Here is a 22,634-nt window from a genome sequence, read left to right as displayed (position 1 = left end):
TCTAAAACAAGCGTCATTTGTTTTCAGGTGGAAAATGTATTTTGATTCAGAGATATCAAGTTACTTTAATCTTTTTAGAAACGGTTCTAAAATTGCTTTTTATAAATGAAGAACAAAATATAAACGTTCTGGTAATTACTCATGTCATTTCTTAACGGGCCATAGTATTTTCCGGCATGATGATTACTTTTGCTTGCGTGCATGTAGGAATATATCGCCAGGCAATTTGGCTTCATGCAGAAGCAGATCGGATACGATGTCCTGGCAGAGGACACCATAACCGCTCTCCTGCACAACAATCGCAAGCTTCTGGAGCGTCACATCACCGCTGCGGAGATTGAGACTTTCATTTCGCTGGTTCGCAAGAATCGCGAGCCTAGGTATGTGCATGCGGTATTCTTGCGGATCAACTACCAAACAGTTGTTTGCTTTTTCTGTTTAGTCACTGCAATTGCCAGTCGATCAGTCTATCTGACATGCTATTCTTCGTTTATTTATGGCTCTCTTGTTGTTGGTCAAAAATCGAATGGCTATTCTATTTATTTCTTTGTTTTTTAATCGTTAGCCAGGTTATTTTGGCGCTGTACTTGGTGGTCGTGCATCCTTGACCTTCTTGACTTTGATTTTAGAGCAATAGTATTTTTATATTTAATGGTGTCAGACTGCTAGCTGTTTTACTGACCAATTGTTCATGCTTTTATTGATTTGCAATTTAATTTGGGATTTGACAGACTTGTTACCCACACACAAAGCGAAAAGCAGGGTTAAGCAATTGGTTTATGTCCTTCCATGTGTCCGTCTGTCTGCCTTATCAGTTTATAATCATCAGTTCGTGATCGAGGAACAGCTTATTTAAATTAAATGTTAGATTTTGAGCACAAGTACAGCTTCCGATATGAATCGGAAGACAAGTCTGTCATTTTACCGTACTTTGGCTCAGAATTCGTCCTGATCGCACATACTGCCTCCTTTCTGGTCTTGCACCCTCTGCTCTTTCCGTGCTTTGTCCTCCACAGGTTCCTGCAGGGTGCGCACCATCCACCATCAATACCTTTTGGTGAAACTACCTAAATCCAGGATCACTGCTCACCTCCACTCATTCGTTCCTCTTTTTTCCTGCCTGTGGAATCAACTTCCATATTCTCTTCAGTCTCATTCTTCTTGTCAGGTCTTCAAGGCAGTTGTTCACCACCATCTCAGATCATCTCCAATCCAAAACCATGCCATGACCTCCAGCTCCTCACACGTTACCCCCCCCCCCCAGCCCCCATCGTCACCCCCAAGCCCTTCTCCTTCCAAATTTACAGTTTTTCCTTCCTGGGTTTTGAGAGTGTTCTTCTGTATCCATCTTATACACCCCATGCCATTTCCTGCCCCTCCCCCCCTCATTCCTTCCCACACCCATTGTTTGTCCATGTCTCCCTATACAGTATTTTGTCATTCAATTCCACTGTTGGTGTACTCCTCTCACCCTCTCCTCTCCTCCCACCCCTTCTCTACTGTTCCTTTGTCCTCTTGCATCCTGATCCGTTCAGTGTTCTTGCTCTTCCACGAGCCTTGACTCTCTATATAAAAAACAAACGGATGTGTCGGCATGCTCCTGGTCAAAAAATTCTGTCTATCACAAATAATTAAATAAATGAGTTCCTTAAAAGGAACTTCAATGCAGGAAGAGGCCATATGCAGGAGGCCATTAGGCACATCAAGCCTACACAATGGTTGCAAAGTCAAAGCTATGGTTGTTTGTCCGTGGTCTATCCTTTTGACATGCTGAGCGTCAAGCAAGTACCATTTTTTTTTTTTTTTGTATACTGAATCGAGGCTCGTGAAAGAGCTGAAAGTCATTGGTATGACTGAGCCAGTATTCAAACTGCTGACTACCAGACTCAGAGCAGATGCTCTAATCATTGTCATCGATTCTGGTATGACCACAATCCTGGCAAGCATTCGTGGTTAATTATCAAGGCAAATCACATTAATGGAAACAGCAAGATATAGGCCTTCATCTAAGCTACATTTATGCTTGCAAATGATCTTGAGAATTCCCAATTTCGTTCAAGCTGTGCATGAACTGAGATAATCCAGGATTATGCGCTGAGAGCGCAAAGATACAACCACTGAATTTTCTTCAAATCACTCAAAGATTGACGCGTCTTCATTTGGGCATCGGTGCGATTGCATCACAACTTCATTATGTTCTCCACATTATCAAAAAATACATCCATTTGTATCGGCACATTGTGCATAGGATAGTGTGACAATATATCTTTCCTGGCAAGAGATGAGCTAATGCATAAACAGAGATAATTTTTTCCTCAAAATTATTATGGTACATAAAGGCTGAGAGTTTGGGATGGTCAAGTTGATGCATATTGGCATCTTCAGCAGCAGGATGCTGGGAATGATCTGCTTTGAGTTCTCTGATAGACGATGGCCTGAATTGGCCAACATGCTCCTTAAACCTGATGCCAATGGAGATTGTCATTACAAAAGAAAGGTAGCTTCCCCACTCTCAAAATGATACCAAAAGCTTGGGCAGCGCAATGGTCACTGCCAATTTGCTATGACGTGTCAGCTCTAGCGAATTTATTTTAGATATATTTTTATTATCATTTTCATCAGAAAGTTGATTTGATAAATCTCGTGAGTGCATGGTGTTTTCCATTCTGTTGCTTTTCGTTAACGTCACTCAATTATAATGCAGGTGGGAAGATCTTCCCATGGAATGCCATGGAATCGCAAAGCCTTACCAATATGCGTTGTGATCATCACGTGATGTACAAATGCCGTGATGCCCAGACTTCCCAAACCTATTAAAACACCCCATGCTGGCACTGTCTATTAAGACTTACGATAATTGGCTGATTAAATCCAAGCTATTCATTAAAAACTTGCTGTTCATGTTATTAGTCCCCTTCCGGTGTACACCGGAGGGGACTATAGGTTTGCACTCCGTCCCTCCGTCTGTCAGTCTGTCAGTCCGTCACGCAAAGAACAGTTTTCCGGACTGTTTTTCTAAACGCTTAATGCTAATGATTTCAAACTTGGCACATGGTTTCCTCATGATATGTTACAGATCAAGTTCGAACTTCACGACGTTTCGATCATTTTTGACAAAGTTATGGCACTTTGAACTTTGGGAATTTCCCCAACAGTTTTCCGGACAACAGAGTGCCGGTAGGGGACATGTATTACAGCGCAATACTCAGAATGCTTGTTTATCATCATAGTGTGCCAACAGCGAGGACAGCCAGACTTCCAGTTTCATATCGACTTGCCCATCCTGTTTCACTGTGTGCCTTGCTGTAGGTCACACGGTACTTGGCCTATCCTGATCAGTCTTCCAATTTTAAAAGTAGTCCTAACTTCGGCACTAGATCTCTGCTGGGGGTTAAAATTCTTTGTGAGGCTGAAATATTTTATTTTTAGTTGGAGATGCAGCAACTGGAAGGTGTTCAGAGCTATGATGTTGTCAATTACTTCCTCACGGAGCATGAGAGTGGGTCGGTCTTTAATTCCAAAGTTGAATGCACATCTTGTTTAAGAAATTGATTGTGTGGGCCACTCACTTGTTTAAATTGGTTAAATTTGCCAGCACATGTTGAACTTGCATTTCATCAACTAGCACGCCCGTTCCGTATGGGGGCAGCAGGAAGGGTCATTCCTCTCTGGGGTATATAGATTACAGTAGATCTAAGGTCTGGCATCAAGAACATCTGTGGTGTGTTCATTTACCAAGTTTCTTGTGGAGAGCTTGCCAAGTGTCATAAACATCAGAGCAAGCACTCCATTGGTGCATTGATTGTGGAAAGACTTGAAGAACTCTCTCTCTCTCTTGAACTCTTGAAGAACTTAACACAGCATTTGTTCAACGAGAAAAAACCCCTCGTGGAGGAGGATATTGTTAGTATTAATATTGATTTGTGGTAACATTAATATTATGCTGTTATCATTGGCGTTGTTATTACTTTTGTTATTCGAAGCGGCCTTGGAAGAACGCCACGATAAAGCTATCTTAACACGGATATACACCTGAGCACGCAACCCCATTGGTGGGGGAAACTCCCGTGGAGTGGGGAAGACGTTATATCGCTACAACCTCCAAAGTGTGACCCTTAATCCTCCTGTCAAGTTTGGTTGGGATTTGATAAGTAACGATCGAATGTATCGCAGTCAAAAATCAGTCAGACAGACACCAAATTGCATATTTTAGTATGATTGTATCGCGGTCAAAAAAATCATCAGACAGACACCAAATTGTGTATTTTAGTATGATTGTATCGCGGTCAACAAATCATCAGACAGACACCAAATTCCATATTTTAGTATGATTGTATCGTGGTCAAAAAAATCATCAGACAGACACCAAATTGCATATTTTAGTATGTTGATTAACATTTATCGTAGTTCTGATCATCGTTGATCAGTCATGACATCCATGGTGAGACTACACCACTCCACATGATTCTGAGCTTTTCTGCAACATTAATTCATTGGCATGTCCATTAGACCTTTTAACACCATATGTCCATCTTAACTTTGTCTAGCTGCTAGCCTTTGGGCGAAGGGTAAAGCTAGATAAAATGGAAGAGTGCAGAAGCCTACTGCTATACCCTTTCACTGTACCCAACATCAGCCTCTTTTACAGGTTGTCACCTTCACGTCTTCTGATGTATCCAAAATATTGAAATTATTGCACACAGCCTTGTCCATTCCCCCATTCTCCTCTATCACACTTTCATTGGTCTTTTCTGGCTGTCCACGAGATATGCTGCAGCTTATGCCAGCACCGCAACTCGAAAGCCTGGAGACTGTCCTTCGATCCATTCAATTTATTCTTCATGTTTCACGTGCATAGATGTCAATCGTAAAAATGAGAGTTTTTACTAATCCAATCTTGGTTATTTACTGATGCTTCGATCTTTCCATAATTTTGTCTGCACTCGCAGATATATTTTGCCATTCCTATTCTTTTTCATATCTCGGTTGAACCCTGCCATCGTTTGTTATTGTGGCTTCCAAATAATTGAACTGGTGTACAATCTCGTTTTCCTCTCCAGCCACTCTAACAATTGGATTTTCCTTCAAAGGTTTTAGAATCATTACTATGATTTGTTTTTGTCGCTATCTACAACTTCCATCTACCATCTGCATCTGCATACCATAAGATGGTACTACCATCTGCATATCTAAAAGTTATTTTGTTTTCAACCTCCAATAGAAATTCCAGCAGGAAAATAAGCAAGTGTCGTTCTCATGACGCATTCTGCTTACACATTAAAATTAAACAGTTAAGGTGACAAATTATTTCCCTGATGAACACCTTGCCCAACACCAAACCAAAGGCTATCACCACAGGCTGGTCTTAACAACAGATTATTGATGTTCATACAGCGTTATCAAGAGTTCCACGACCTCTTTGTTGAAACCTAGAATAAGTTATAAACTTTACTGATATTGTTTTTATGAATTGTTCATGCTGTCGTGACAAGGAAACTTCAACAGCCATGTTGTTTGCAGGTTCCTGGATTACCTGTCCGACCTTTGTGTGTCCAATAACACAGCCATTCCCATCACCCAGGAACTTATCTGCAAGTCTGTACTCAGCGAGCGAAATTCAGACATTCTTATAGAAACCAAGTAAGATTAATTTATTACCTCTGCCACCAAAGGTGGATGGAGGTTGTGTTTTCACCCGTTTCTTTGTCTGTCTGTTTGTTTGTTTGTGAACAGGATATCTCAAAAAGTTGTGAACAAATTTGGACGAAATTTGGTGGAGAGGTTGGTTGTGTGACTGACGAAATCATTAGATTTTGTTGAAGATCCGGATGTGGATCTGGATCTGAGAATTTTTAGTGATTCTTCACCATTGAGAGATGTGGCCAAAAACGATAAATAGCATGATATAATTTCAAAAAGTTGTGGACGACTTTGGCCAAATTTTGGGGGATGAGTTGGTTCAGCGACAACAAGAAGCCGATTAGCTTTTGGTTCAGGTCCGAATCCAGATCCGACCTATCAGTGGGATACAAAACGTAAACTGTTCAGCCTGGCGGAGGTATGCTCTCTACCTGGTGCCATTCTAGTTTGTTTGACGTGATACATTATACAATATTCTCGGCCACTTTGTTAAAAAGAGAAACAAAAGCAAATTTTAGCTATTTTGGTTTAATAGTTGTTGTTTTTTCTTCCTCCAAAAGTGGAATTTTTCTTTGGTCCAAATTTTTTTTTTTACAATGACTGAAAGTCATTTTAATTATTTTTCTTCAAATGCTAAATGTGGTTGACATCAAATTATGATACTAGATACTTAATGAGATATCAGGTTGAAGATACCAGCGAATCATTGAGATGCTGACATGCTGGATCAATATTAAGGCCTTTGGGGTATTCAAGATAATCAATTTAGTAGATGTGCCTTTTGAGCTGTCTCGTCTGGGTTTGATCCCATATAGGACTGACACTAATAAATACATGAATTGCTGTTCCAATGCATTGCCAGCAGGAGGCACTCCATCTTGAAGCATACTCCCTTTTAGATGGGGATGTAAGCACGGCTATCCTGTCTAGTGTCTACATTTGGCTTGTACACATTTAAGGTCCCTTAGTAACTTTCAAAAACAATAGGCCTTTGTGTGTTGGTTGCATCAGCGAATTCCCTGTTTGGGGTTAAATGCGGAGTGGAGGTGTTTCGGTGTGGATGCAAACCAGGCATTATGTGCCAAATTACTTCATCCTGTGCACAAGTTTCCTTGTGTTTACTTGTAGCTCCTCTGTGGACTGCTGGTTCTAACTACACTGCTGGGCCCAACAGACTGATTTTGTCACGTGTCGCAATGGAAGTGGACGGCATGGTTGGCGAACCATCGATGGGAGAAGAGGAGATGGAGGAAGTATGGCTTTTGTGGACTGACAAAGAAGGTCAACAAAGGAGCAAAAGCATCAGGGATCTTGCACAGGACTCGCGAGATGGTAACCAAGACGATTGTGCCCTTCTCACATACTATAGGTGAGTTTAAAATACGCAGGTAGAATTAGATAATAAAAGGATTTGGGTAATGATTGGCAGTGTTTTATTTAGCTGCTTCAATTCATATTTATTTTAGAAGATAATATTTTACTGATGAAGTGATTTAATTGGTGAACACAGAGTGACATCACTACCGGTATTAGCGATATTACATTATTAAGCTATTTTACAAGTGCAATGATAATCATGTAAGCCATATTTTTTCAAGTTCTCCGAGCAGTGCTACAGATACAGCAGGGTATAACAATTTCATTGATGTGCCAGTGATCATTTTGCAAGCTTTTTTAGTCGATTAGCAGTTCACTTAATTTGCATTATTATGTTAAAATCATGAGATGGAGACATGGATGCTTGATTAATTAGTCTGAGACAGAGCAGACTTTTTAGAACTTTTAGAATTTACAGATGTGAAGAATTGAAATGAAAATATTATCCACTATAAAGGCTGAATGTTGCTGTGCTTGCTAGAAGGTGAGCAGTATAATGGGCAAGCTGGGAATAACGAGCAGCGTTATATAGCAACATTGCCACAATGGGTGTACAATGCAGGCCTTAACATAGAGCTCTCGAGCAACATTCTGATTTCGTAAAATGGCTCAGGAGATTAAGGGAGGGCTACTGAGATTATTATTTTATCCTATTTTTTTTTACAAACATAAGGGAGAGGGTAGAGGAGAAAAATAAGGGCAAAAGGGAAAGGGGGTTTGAAGGAAAGAGGAAATATACAGTGCCTTCAGAATGTATTCACACCCCTTGACTTTTCCACATGTTGTTGTGTTACAGCCTGAAAGCAAAATGGATTAAATTGAGATTTTTTGTCATTGATCGACACAAAATACCCCATAATGACAAAGTGAAGACATGTTTTTGGAAATTTTTACAAATGTATTGAAAATGAAAATATTTATTCCCCTAAGTCAATACTTCGTACAAGTGCCTTTGGCAGCGATTACAGCTTCGAGGCTTCTTGGGTATGTTTGTATCCGTTTTGCCCATCTGGATTTGGAGAGTTTCTCCCATTCTTCCTTGCAGATTTGATCAAGCTCTGTCAAGTTGAATGGTGAGTGTCGGTGAACAACAATCTTCAAGTCTTTCCACATTTTCTCAATTGGATTCAAGACTGGGCTTTGGTTGGGCCACCCAAGGAGTTTCATGTTCTTGTTCTGAAGCCATTCCAGTGTTGCTTTGGCTGTATGCTTGGGGGTCATTGTCCTGTTGAAACATAAATTTTTGCTGCAGCCTGAGGTCTTTTGCACTCTGAAGCAGATTTTCCTCAGGGATTTGCCTGTATTTTGCTCCATTCATTGTTTCCTCTATCCTTACAAGTCTCCCAGTCCCTGCCGCTGAAAAGCATCCCCATAGCATGATGCTACCACTACCATGCTTCATGGTAGGGATGGTGTTGGATGGGTGATGAGCTGCGCTCATTTTCCGCCAGACATAACGCTTTGCATTCAGGCCAAAGAGTTCAATTTTCATCTCATGCTCTCAGAGCCATTCAAGTGCCTTTTTGCAAACTCCAGGTGTGCTGTCATGCGCCTTTTTGTCAGAAGTAGCTTCCATCTGGCCACTCTACCATAATGCCTAGATTTGTGAAGTGCCACAGAAACTGTTGTCCTTCCGGCAGGATCTCCCATCTGAGCCAAGGACCTCTGTAGTTCTGTCAGAGTGGTCATTGAGTTCTTCGTCACATCCCTGACCAAGGTCCTTCCTGCCAAGTTTGTATAGTTGCTCATTTTGGTCAGATGGCAAGCTCTAGGAAGAGTCTGGGTAGTTTCATATTATTTCCATTTCCTAATGATGGAGCCTACTGTGCTCTTGGAAACTTTCAATGCTCTAGAAATTGTTTTAAACCCTTCCCCAGATCTATGCCTCCTTACAATTCCATTGCGGAGTTCTACAGACAGTCCTTGGACTTCATGGTGGAGTTTCTGTTCTGACATGCACTGTCAACTCTGGGACCTTATGTAGAAAGGTATGTTTCTTTCTAAATCATGTCCAATCAATTGAATTGGTCACAGGTAGACTCCAATCAACTTGTAGAGACATCACAAGGATGATCAAAGGAAATTGGATGCACCTGAGCTCAATTTGGACTTTCATAGCAAAAGGGTTGAATACTAAGTGTCTCAAAACATTTCAGCTTTTCATTTTTAATTATTTTGTGAAAATTTCTTTTAAAAAATCCACTTTGACATTATTGGCTATTATGTGTCGATCAGTGCCAAAAAAAACAACTCAATTTAATCCATTTTAAATTCAGGCTGTAACACAACAAAATGTGAAAATGTCAAGGGGTGTGAATACTTTCTGAAGGTACTGTATAGTGTATATATGTACAATTGTACATGTTGTAATTGCTGTGTAGACGGATAACTCCAAACCCAGCATATCTATGAAAAGACCATGCACGCTGTTGACAACACTCACTTCTGACTGGATCTTCGTGCACAGGGTTGGTTTACCACACCTGTCAGATGAATGAAGCAGATGGGGAACCGTGCCGGCGACTTAGTGGTGGCTACTTGGCCAAGCAATCCAACACCACGTGCCACTCTCTATCGCCTGCCACTACGATTCTGTACTCGGACCAGTCGTCCTGGGAGTGCTATCCCAGATCAAACCCGAGCAGGATAAGTCAAGACACAAGTCAACATCAACAGTTTCATAAATCTATTGCACAGGAAAATAAGCAAAAGGGTGGCACATGACGTGAGGAGTGGCAAAAGGGAAATTCAAAGAGAGAAGTGGCAGGAAAAATCAAGATTCAAAAATGGTGGGCCCCATCCTCCCTATCCTCCAGCACCCGGTCGCAGGGAGAAGGTTGGGAGGCCTGTTCGCCTAACAAGGTGATCTGCGTGGCTCCAGGAAATCTCGTTCCAGTTCGTGAGGGTAGGTGCTGCAGTCCAGAGGCAACATAGTAATGGTATGCTGAAGGCTTGCTAGATCCATAAGAGTGTCAGTGAATGGAAAGTCCTGAGAAGGAAACGAGGAAGAAGCGTTGCGGTCTGTCCAAAAGTGCTTGTGTGGAAAATGAAATGGGTGGAGATGTGTGAGGTGCGGAGGAATAAACGAAAGAGAATGGGGATAGAGATAAAACAAGAGTCATGAAAGAGAAAAAGGTACGCTGATGTTGAGTGGGACTGTACAGATGAACTGCCGAGGCAAAGAGCTTAGATGTAGAGGTGATTGACTGCTTACACCGTGAACCGCCCAACTGCTCTGAACTGCCCAGCGTGTCTCGCCTTTTATTTGCTTTCTTCCCCTCCCCACACTGAGGCTGGCATAGGGCGTTCCCAACATTCCTCAGAATGCCATATATTTCTCCACTCCTGCCATAATCGTAGCGGATTGGTGGAGCTACATTCGCTCCTGTGCTGGAGGGTTGGGCGCTTGGATTTCGCTCCTTCATGAGCGGGTTTGCTCCAAACATGTTGTTTGCAAGGTGTTTGAGTAACGAAAAGGCAGAGAGAGAGAGTGAAAATAACACGACTTGTGCTAACTCACACTCGCAATGCATATTTATCCCATGTATACACTCTAACATAATTGCTAAACAAAATACAATACCAAGATATAACTGCTTCTAACTTTACATGCATGTGCTTTTACCTGCCCAAGAGGTGCACGACGTCCTCTTTCGGGCTCACAACCGTCACAATATATTTAATTTGATATAGCAAACAAATGGTGCAGGATTAACCTTGAAGCAATGACGACATTCCGGTAGCTCAGAGTTTAGCATGAGATTGCACTCACTACAGCTTGGAACGCAATAAGATGAATTCCGATGAAATCAAGATTGCACATATGCCTTGCTTCATATGACATGATTTGCAAATTAATGTACAGTTCTTTTCATAAGCCGTTGGTAGCTACGATTAGCCGTTCAGGGAGCATGAGGTTTCCCACTAGTTTACCCCGCTTGTTATAAAATGACATGCACAAAGCTGATGTGGTCCATACTTATTTCTAATGATGTCATGAGGGACTCAAATAAAGCAGAATGCTTCCGGCTTATATCTCTCAAACAATTGTCCTACATGATACTAAAGGTCACCGTGTGCACATGACACTTGTGAGGTGGTTAATGCCACAAGGGAAGTGCAAAATGTCTTTTATTCTGCATGTCGATGAGAGGCATTCCACACCCAATCTCACAAGGGAGTTTGGTTCTGTGTTAAAGTCCCAGCTGGATTCCAGTGGGCATTAAGTAATAGGCGAATATATATATGAACTATGGCATTCGTAGTCATGTGATACAAATCAATGTGTCTAGAGACATTTTCAATCCGTTGGCATAGCTTTCAAAAAGATAGGTCCATTGTATTCTGGTACTGTAGCTAAATTCTTATTCTTATCTTTGAGTAATGAGGTATGGTGGGGGGATCTGAGAACTGTGCCTTCATCAATTCTGCAAGCCCACAACCAGGTGCTGCATAGACATGAATCAATGCATCAACTTTCAGGAAATTCTCTGCCCTTATCTGCAGGTACCAGCTTAACCTGTTCTCACGAATGTGTCTGGACCGCCAATACTTGGCCATTGATGGCATGCCACAGCAGCTGGATGTTCAGCTGGTGCAGCGTTGTGCTGAGGATGACCATCTGCCGTTTGAGCTACGTGCTGCCTTTTGCAGTCTCCTACTGCACCGTCATGTTGATCGGGATCCACAAGAGCCCGTCTCACCTCTGCGCTTCGCTCGTCTTTGGGCTGAGATTCCCTCGGTCATTTCTGTCAATGAGTAAGGAGAGATGTGTTCCGTTTTTCTATATGCTGCCCCCTTAAAGGATTGAAGGGAATAACAGGGTTGGATGAATATCACTTGTCAATTTCACAAGCTTGCTAAAAGGAGAACAAGCTGTCATTTGTTTGACCCATTAAGGGTGGAAAAATACGATTAGCAGAAAACACGAATTTATGGAGTTGTATCCGATCGCTGGCCCTACCACAGTCACATCTGTGGCTCATAATTGGCAAAAGGTCTTCCTTATTCTCCCCAGTCAAGAACAATTGTGCAGCTGAGTTATATTTGCAACCACATATTGGAAAGTAATTTGTTCAGACAACTAGGCCCCACACACGATATATCTGCCAAAGTTGTAGAGAGCTGTATTAATAAATCACCTGCTGCAAATATTAGGTGATTTTATCTTTTCTTAAAGCACTAGTGCTGTTTCTGTCACAACAACTCATCAGGCCCTCAGCATAACACTTTACCAACATGGGAAGAGATTTCCATACCTAAATATGTCATGACTTGAATTGACAGGGGTCACCATTTATTCTCATTAACTTACAGTAACAGTGAAAACTAGAACGGCACTCAGTAGAGAGAATACCTGCGCCTGGTTGGCCATATCACTCAATGGTGAAGTCACCTAAAAATTCTACCAGCTGGATCCGGATCTTCACCAAAATTGAATCGATTATTCCTTGTCGCACACACAACCTGTCCAACAAGTTTCGTCCAAATCCGTCCATAACTCTTTGAGATATCCTGCTACGTCTCGTTTTTGGCCCGATCTCCCAATGGCGAAGAATCACTTGAAAAATTAAATAATTCTCATATCTGAATCCATATTCAGATCTTCACCAAAATCGAATCGTCCTTGTCAGACACCCAATCGGTCCACCAAGTTTCGTCCAAATCCGTCCATAACTTTTTGAGATATCTTGCTATGTATAGTTTTTGGCCCTATCTCCCAATGGTGAAGAATCGCTTAAAAAATTCTAGTAGCCGGATCCGAATCCGGATCTTCACCAAAATCTAATCATTTCGTCCTTGTGACATATGCTACATCTCCGCCAAATTTCGTCCAAATCCGTCCATAACTTTTTGAGATATCTTGCTATGTATCGTTTTTTTTGTCCCGATCTCCCAATGGTGAAGAATCGCTTTAAAAATTCTAGTAGCCGGATCCGAATCCGGATCTTCACCAAAATCTAATCAGTTCGTCCTTGTCACATACGCTACATCTCCGCCAAATTTAGTCTGAATCCGTCCACAACTTTTTGAGATATGTTGTTCACAGACAAACGGACAGACACACAGACAGACAATCAGACAGGGGTGAAAACATAACCTCCATCCACCTTTGGTGGCGGAGGTAATAAAATATCTCAACAGGAAACATTCCTAGGGGCAGGAACAAAAATTAACAAAAAAAATATTAGTGTGACTTAGAATTCGTGGTGTGGCCTATTGAGAATGGATGTGTAGTAATGGGGATTTTGCTGCTGGTTTTGTTGAAGGTTATTGGTGAGCTGGGTATAGATTGGGAGCAGGATTTGCTTGATGCCATTGTGAAATAATTTGAAAAGCATTTACAATACTCTATCGGCATGACAACATTGTCAACTGACCGCTCAATGCTGCTGCATCTGGCAGTTCTTTGTGGCAGCACTCTGTGGTGATAGCTCCATGAAAGCACGTTATAGTGCTATAGGAAATGAGATGTTTCTGTTTAACCAGCCAATAATAGCAGGTTTTGTTGATAGGTCTGGACCTATCTAATGAGATGATATCTAATAATATCTAATGATATCAGCCAATAATAGCAGGTTTTGTTAGATAGGTCTGGACCTATCTCATGAGATAATATCTAATGATATCAGCCAATAATAGCAGGTCTTGTTAGATAGGTCCAGCAGTCGTGTTGTAACTTTGACAGTTGAACTTCCATGTTGATCATGATGCATCTCGGTAAGGCCTATTCATTTCGGCGACGTTCTGCGAACGGGTTTCCCCACCCGCCATATATTGAGTTCGAAGAAGAACCACCTTTAGAGGCCATTTTCCCCGCAGAGCAGGAGTTGGCCTTTTTCGGGCACCTTGGTCCCCTTTTTGAAGCAATGTTTTATGGCCGGATGCCCTTCCTGCCACCAACCCTGTTAGTCGCCTCTTGCGACACACAGGGAATTACCAGTGAACTGGTACTCAATTTGCCGACCTCGGAGGGATGACAGGCTGAGTCAACCCCCCTTGCGTTAATTCAGCGATCGATCGGGATTCGAACCCAGGATCCGAGGATCCCAAGCCGGCACCCTAACCGCTAAGCCAAAACCGCCATATATTGAGTGCCACTGACAAAAAGTGACAACACAAAACAGAACAGCAAGTCTCTGAAGGAAATGTTGTGTTTTTAATGAAATAATAATAAAATAAGAAGATGCAGTATCTGCAATTAAATCATAGACACTGTTTAGCTACAGCGGATAAAAATCAAAGCAAGGCGACGGTGATTCTCACAGCCCAAACCTTTGGCTTATTTATTGAATTGGGCAGTGCCCTGTATTTTGTAATCAAAAGCATCAAGTATGAGGAGCATATTGGCTAATTAATTGGCTTGTGTGTCCTATGAGAGTCAGCAGGTTACTTAAGTTTACTTTTCACCACAAATGGCTAGCTGACCCCAACACTGCTGGTTAAAGTGCTGGGCCAGGGACACACCTTGCAGACTGATGTCGTTCTAATCATCATCATGAATCATCATTTCTATGTAGAGCATCGATTCAGCCGAAGCAGTTTCTTGGCTGGTGTTACAATCCTGGAATGGGTCGCCACTCCGACACAGGAACTCCGGACAGCAATTTGGGATTTTTTCAGGGTCCCGGAAATAGCTCGCATACTGTTCACGAAGGACACCGTGGGCCCATCGATGCGTCGTTCTGCATGTGAAACACAAGGATGCTTATAGCTGGGCTGAGATTCGAACCCAGGGTAGACAGTTCAGAGGCAGTGTGAATACCTCTAGGTCTCGGCGATCTTACCACTAGCCCTGATGTCATTATACTTGATATTTAAAAAACTTTAAAGAGGTCCGCTGAACTTTCTATTCTAACACCTTGGTGCCATCCCAAATATGATGTGATTGTTTTCTTTGTCCTTTCATCTACAGTTATGATGCAAGTGTTGGATCAGATGTTGGAGAGGCAAGATCTCGATTTGCTCCAACCATGGTTTTTGTGGAGGAGTATTTGCATGAGGTAGTCTCACAACCTCAGCCATTCTCAGATCGTGACAAAAACAAGTTAACATTCGAGGTACTTCTTGCCAATCGAAGGGTTCTTCCTCTTTATCTGACCTCTTGTTATAAATGTACAGTCCTTCTATAATAATTGCCCTCTTTACCCCCACAATATCCCTCTGAACCCGGAACTGCCTTTCTCATCCACGCGTCAATTGCAAAATGAAAATGGTTAATGCAATGCGTTATCACAGTCACGTTTTATTATTTTACATGAGTGAGTGTGACGTTTCTCATCACAGGTTGTGAATCTGGCTCGACATCTCATCTACTTTGGTTTCTACATGTTTCACGATCTTCTTCGGCTGACACGCCTGCTGCTACCCATTTTAGACTGCCTGAAGGGTGCACCTGGACCACAGCTCCCAACTCTCGCCAAGGATGCCTTTGGTCATCGGGGTAGGGCAACCATATAGTATGAACCACCATATAGTATATTAGAGGCCATTTTTCCCCGCAGAGCAGGGGTTGGCCTTTTTCGGGCACCGTGGTCCCCTTTTTGAAGCAATGTTTTATGGCCGGATGCCCTTCCTGCCGCCAACGCTGTTAGTCGCCTCTTGCGACACACAGGAAATTACCAGTGAACTGGTACTCAATTTGCGGACCTCGGAAGGATGATAGGCTGCAACCCCCCTGGTGTTAATTCAGCGATCGACCAGGATTCGAACCCAGGATCCTAGGATCCCAAGCCGGCACCCTAACCGCTAAGCCAACACCAGGCTATTGGCGACCATATAATATATGGAATAAAAATAATGATAAAAATAACAATGATCGTTTCAGATGTTGCCAATGATTATATCACACCACTCAATCTGCTTGGACGAAAACACCACATCTCCATGATCAAACTCGCGCCATACTCAGTTCCCTGTGCGCAGTCTCTAGCAACCAAAAATCTATGGTCCAAGATTTTCAAAATCTCCAGTCAAAATGGAACTGTCAAACATATGCCCCTCAAGTGTGCCAGATGAGCACAGTTGATTTTTGGATTGAAATGGCCATGACGTCTCGCCATAGTTTTCTTGTGTTATATCTCAAATGGCATGGCATGCACCTTCACATCCAGCTGTTTAGGTACAGTGCAGGCCATGTTGACAGGCTGTTGAAAAAGAAACACATAAACAGTCATCACCCGTGACTACCACATATGCTATTCCCCGACTGCTAAAATCCCAAGGTGCATCGAAGTGTCAGGAACTTCTGGTCGAGAAGCTGTAAGCAATACCTCCGAGACTTCACTAATTTCCTTGCAGTTGTTTGCCAGAAAATTGACGTTTATATGGCTAACCGATGTATTTCTTCCTGGTATAGCTCGTAAAACTGTTTTGATTATTGCAGGCCGACAGCCACACAGTCCAAGTAAGCTTAGCTAGTATAAGTGGAGAACAAAGGTCAACGTGATGTGATATTTAAAGAACACTAATTTGTCAAATTATGGAAACTGGTGGGGTCACTCGTGGGAATCCCACGGGCATGGAGGTGTATCGTTGCGATCGGTGCAGCCGTTTTTGCGGTACCCGGGACAATAACCTTAGGCGGGAGTCCAAACCTGAAAATGCTGGAGACCAAAGCTGAAATTGGAAAAACAATATAGCCTATTTTACTCCAGGCGGTCCCAGGATTCCCCACCCAAAATTTCGTTGCGATCGGTTCAGCCGTTTTTGCGATACCTGGGAACGGACGGACGGACGGACGGACATTTTGGGAATTATAATAAGATGATCGAACATATATTCACTCTGCCATGAGGCTTGAGGTTTGCCCAAACTGACAGTGAGTGGTCCATTGTAATTACTATTTAAGCAAGGGACTCTATACTATAGCAATACCGAGACAAAAGATGGAAGCGTGCAAAAGATTATTATATGCGCTTTCTGATTCTGATGCACCACACTCTGTTACAGAGCGTCGGTGCTGCCAAAGCAGTTTCTTGGCAAGGGTTATACTGAGTGGTCTGCCATTGCCTTCCCAGAAGTAGTCAGGTGTAGGAATTTGTAATTGTGTTCATGGTGCCAGCGATAGCTCTTTGTAATTATGAAGGACACCGTGGAATCTTTAACGTCGACGAACCAATGCCAGCAGATGGGACACCCAGTTTAACGTGAATTGATGAATCGCCCTGCTTGTGAATCACCGGTATGACAGTTTATAGCTGTGCCGAAATTCTAACCCTGGCTGCACAGCTTAGAGGTGCCTCTTGGCCATGCTGCCAGCCCTTTGTGCGTTTTAGAAAGTACTATACCTAACAAATGAAGATACAAGAAAAACTTGAACACAATGCATATTGTGGTGCGACGTTTTTCAGCAATTGGATGAAACTAAGAGGATTTTACACAATTTTCCTACCTGACCTTGTTTTCTGGGGAAATTTTGGTAAACTGCTGTATCTACGTTTCTCATGAGAATTTATCGTTTCTGGCCTCATACTATCCCATGGGTTCATATGCGGTTTTGAGGAGATTTTCTTAAAACCATGCCCCGGTGGATGAGGCACAAAACCTAGTTTCACAATGGGTGAATTTTGTATCCCACCCCCTCGAAGCCGCAAGGTTAGGGGTGGGAGTTTACCTTGACACCTGAATATTTTTAGGTGTTAGATAACGTTTTTCCACCGTTTTAAGAATTACACTGGCCAACAAGTCATTTTTATCAGACATAATTATAGGTGGGCTAGATAGCTCTTTGGAAGCTGTTTCTAAATCTGTTTTTGGTTTTCCTCTAGCTCGTCAAATTTTTGTGATGAGACCAATCAAATTTGAAAGGTCATTGCCTTATAAGGAAAGTGTGCAACAGAATAGGGTCTTTACTTCTCACTATGTAAAGACGGCACTTTGGTATTTTCTGTTAAATTCACGGTTGGAGACAACTACGGGGATAGCCGACAATGGCTGCTATTCCCATTGTCTAACAGCATTTACCGACGTTCCCATAGATGGATGACGTCACAGTAACAACGCAAGCACCCTTGCACCACCAACTTCAAAATTCAATATAATGTATTATCCATGTTATAAAAAAGAAAATTTACATCCACTGGAAATTCAATAACCAAAAATATTCGGAATGATGATGACAAGGGATCAGGGATCTGGTTGCATATATACTGGAGTAAACATTGGATATACATATTGTTGCGGCTCCCAGGTTGGTCGACGTACTAAGGGGGGTTTATGACCCTGTTCCCCCTTAAACTTCGGGTCCACAGGCCGCCGGCCACAACTAAACTCGTGGTTGACGGGTTGCTAAGCAACTCCAATTGCCAATCTCCCAGCCACGCGCCAAAGAGTTTGCTGGTCAATGAATCCCAAATACCTTCGAGACATGCGGCCGACGAAATCGGGGCTTGAACCCTTGCTTCCACACACCTTATGTCGTGCCGAGCGGATTGCACGGTGTGGAAAGCAACGTTACTGTGCGTGATTGATGGGCCTGATTCAAGCAAAATTCGGTTTCAGATGATGCTAGGCCAATGGAGAAAAGGACGATACGAGCAGGTTTGAAAGGAACCAAAATGTACAGCCTTTTATTTCCAGGCAAAGAGACGAGAGATGGAGGGGGGCAGTCTTATCAATCCTTACCTACCTAATCCCAACAGGTGCCTTCACACACACACAGGGAATGACACACAGGTTAATTCTTGTACCGGGAAACGTGCAGATGATGTGGTCTGGCAGTTCCCGCACGAAGCTTGCAGGAGCTCCACAGGGCGAACGGCCACTTCGAAATCCACATGAACGACAAACTTTAGCGCAGGAAAGATGACCCAGCACGTCGGATAGCCAGCTTCGAGATGAATCGTGGGAGAGATGAACACTTGCAGGTCGGCTGGATGAGAGGAAGAAGACCATCCGAGAAGGAGGTCATCCGAGAAGGAGGTCATCAGAGAGGATGCCGGATGAGAGAGGGGCTCGAAATGCGATGAGCCCTGGGTTATATCGGACCCGAAAGGCTTTCCAGAATGTTCCACAGCCTCCCATTGGTTGAGGTTGGTCACGTGCGGTCATTCAGCCCTGCCTCCTTCCATGAAGGTTTCATTCCTCCTTCATTCGGGGGTTTTACAACCCACCATTGGTCACCTGCCGGTGACGTGTCCACGACCCCTCATTGGTCGTTTGCTGGTGACGTGGGCTTCGACCTGATTGGCCGCCTGCTGGTGACGTGGGCTTTGACCTGATTGGCCGCTTGTTAATGACGTGGGCTTCGACCTGATTGGTCGCCTGCTGGTGACGTGACCTGTTCTTTTAGCCACGCCTCCCTGCACATCTTTCACCAGTACGAGGGAGTTTGGAATCCTGTCTAACTCAACGCATATTTGCTTAAATTATTACACAATGGGAAGGGAGCTAATATTTACAATTACCGGTAATAAGAAATAACGAACTACTGCAGGCTACATGTTGTCGTGCAATTAACTATAGGGGGTTTGCCTTTATGGCAAAACCGCAACAATATATATATATATATGTATATGTGTGTGTATATATATATATATATATATATATATATATATATATATACATATACATATATATACATATATATATACATACATACATACATACATACGTACATACATACAAACATACATACAAACACACACACACACACACACACACACACACACACACACAGTCGTACCCCGCTATTCATGGTCTGCATACTCGCAGGTGATAAAATGCGGCCTACTTCGCGGATAAGTGTCCTGCAAATTCCCGGGATTTTTCTATTCGCAGCCATGTTCCGTGAAGTCACGGTTTTTTTTTTTTTCCTATTCGTGGCCGTGTTCCGCAAATTCACGGTTTTCGGGGGTGCAAACAAAATATTTCACGAGCCGCTAGCTTGGCCCATTAATAAAACCCATCTTTCACCAACCATACATAAAGCAGCTGGACATATACAAAAAAAATTTTACGAGCCACGAGCTCGTTGCTTCTACATTCACTGCTGTGCGCTTTGCATTTTCATGGTTTTCGTGGCTGCGAATTTTTGCCGCACTATAATCGAGAGCTTCGCAGGATACTCCACCAGCTGCATAACACGTCATCCCCGCGAGTTACTGTACAGAATGAAAACACTCCACAGTATCTATTGGTGCAATAAATGTCTCCTTTTTCCTTTTCCCCCAATGAAACTGGCATGGCATGCATTCACGGATTTTCATCGACATTCGTGGAATTTGTATCGCCATTTCTGGGATTATCGCCGACATTTGTGGCATTTGCCTAGCCATTTCCGGGATTTTCATCGATCTTCGTGGATTATCATTGACATTCTCGGGATTTGCCTCACCATTCGTGGATTTTGCCTCGCCATTTGCGGTTTGTTCCTCTCTATTCGCGGAATTTCGCGACTTGAGAACCTATCCCCCCTTTTGCCATTGAAACAATGCCCCGCTATTCGCGGTTTCGCAATTCGCAGATTTTGCAGGAACATGTCCCCCGTGAATAGCAGGGTTCCACGGTATATATACATATATACATATATGGAGGAATTTTAAAAGCAGATCGATTTCAAGCAGCAAATCATGTGGAAACGACTGAGAGCAGACAAATTAAAAAAGGGTGTTATAACATACCTAAACTTCTTGCCTTGCGAGTAAAAACAAAAAGGGAGCTCCGTCTACTGTAGTGCCATGGCTTGCAAAAGCAGCTTGAATGGCGTTCACCAATTGCTAGATATGGTAAATTTTGTCGGATTTCACTCCAGATTTGGACATTATTTAGTCTACAGCATCCAATCTTCATATCTGAATCCAGATTTTGATGATATGCTTGTATGTATATATATATATATATATATATATATATATATATATATATATATATATATATATATATATATATATATATATATATATATATATATATATATATATATATATATATATATATGTACCCTGCAAAAAAAGAAACGCAAAACTGCAAAAAAAAAAACGCAAAAGTTATTTTAGATGTATATTTTATATATCATATAAATAATCAACAGATGGTAATCGATTGTTCAAAATTGGCACACATCATTCTCATTGACCCAGGTTCCATATGGCACACATGGAACAGTAGATTTTCAAGGTGAAGGTCATCTGTGCTCAATATCTTGTATGGCCACCATTAGAGTCCAAAACTGACTGGCATCCCATGGAAGCAATCAGATCCCGAATTGTGGCCTGGTGAATGTTCACCCACTCTGCCTGCAGTGCTTGTGCCAACTGTCGGAGGTTCTGTGGTTGTTGCTGATGTGCTCGCAGTCGTTGATCCAGTGCATCCCATAAATGTTCGATTGGGTTTAAATCTGGAGACCTGGAGGGCCATGGCAGGACCTGGATGTTGTGATTCCTCAATAAGGCTGTTGTCAGTCTTGCAGTGTGAGGTCGGGCGCTGTCTTGTTGGAAAATGACGTTCGCTTGTTGCATAATGGGAAGGACGTGTGGCCGAAGAATCTCATCCGTGAGTCGTGGCATGTTTTCGCTGTTCACTTGCTGTAAGATTGTGATGGCATGCAAATGAAAACCCAACGTTTTTATACCCCAACAAGTGTTGTTGCACGTGCATGTCATGTTGGTGTGTTTCGGCACCAGGCTCTCAAGTGGTTGTTTTTGCGATTGTTCCATCTTTCCGCCAAATTTCTGCAGTACCTCATTCTTTCCACACAAATCAATCCCAATCCATGCAGAAATGACCAATTCATTTTTGGTATTAATTTTGTATGGATATCGGCAACACCCTGTCAGAGATATATAGATATATATATATATATTGTTACTGATCGCGGATTAAGATGTTAGTTACCGAGCGGTTTGGTATTGCCGCGACCGTTACAGGATCCCTGACTCACCCGATTCACCCAGAACTTTGGCCGTATCGCACCACAGCTGCTCAATGAGGGAAAAGACAAAAACGACGCAATGCAAGAGGAAAAAGGAATAAAACGAGAAGACGTACAGACGAGTAATGGGGTTTATTATTTACACACACAAGCAAAAAGGAGCAATCAAGTTTTATTTACAACACATAAGACGCAGGTGACACAGTGCAAATTTTAGCTTACCTACAGACTTAATTAAATACCCAGGGACAGAACAAACAAAACAAACTCACGTATACAAGAAGGATGGAATGGAATGAATGTTGGAAGGAGGAATGGGAAGGTTCGGCTGGGGGCAGATGGTTCGGGCTTGATCCCGCACGGGACGTCGGCTGGACCTCGACGGCCACCGATGCCACCGCTATTTGGTCCCCGCGGGGTAACGGGTTGAAGCTGCCTGGTGGAGTCAACGCTGCCTCTCTGGCTCAGCTCAGGGCGCGTCTGCCGTCTCTGGCGCAACTGCTGGTAATGGCCCTTGGCACCTTCTCTCTCTTGGCCCTGGTGTCTCCTCACCATTGACAACTCAACGCGACCAACGCAACCACTGACCCCTCGACGCCACCACTTCTCACCACCGACTTCTTACCACCGCAACCACTGACCCTCCTCTGGCAACCGACTCAGACCAACTCAAAGTGCATCTCTTCTGGGAACACCCCCGCCGTGGGTTATATAGGCCCCGCCCCTCAACCTTTGCGAACCTCCC

General features: G+C 42.8%; 1 protein-coding gene across 4 annotated transcripts in view; it reads left to right on the top strand.

Annotated features, from left to right (window-relative positions):
- Positions 1-22,634, top strand: part of LOC137425950 (inositol 1,4,5-trisphosphate-gated calcium channel ITPR1-like) — a 465,322-nt gene that overhangs the window by 132,575 nt on the left and 310,113 nt on the right. For all 4 annotated transcript variants that reach the window (XM_078776380.1, XM_078776381.1, XM_078776379.1 and 1 more), the window contains 6 exons: positions 208-380; positions 5,521-5,640; positions 6,815-7,009; positions 11,524-11,775; positions 14,933-15,077; positions 15,304-15,460. In XM_078776380.1, the coding sequence (XP_078632506.1) occupies positions 208-380; positions 5,521-5,640; positions 6,815-7,009; positions 11,524-11,775; positions 14,933-15,077; positions 15,304-15,460 (1,042 nt within the window). The remainder of the gene's footprint in view (positions 1-207; positions 381-5,520; positions 5,641-6,814; positions 7,010-11,523; positions 11,776-14,932; positions 15,078-15,303; positions 15,461-22,634) is intronic.

Source organism: Myxine glutinosa, chromosome 4 (assembly GCF_964187855.1).
Source record: "Myxine glutinosa chromosome 4, kmMyxGlut1.1, whole genome shotgun sequence".
NCBI lineage: Eukaryota > Metazoa > Chordata > Myxini > Myxiniformes > Myxinidae > Myxine > Myxine glutinosa.
This window is presented reverse-complemented; position numbering and strand designations above follow the sequence as displayed.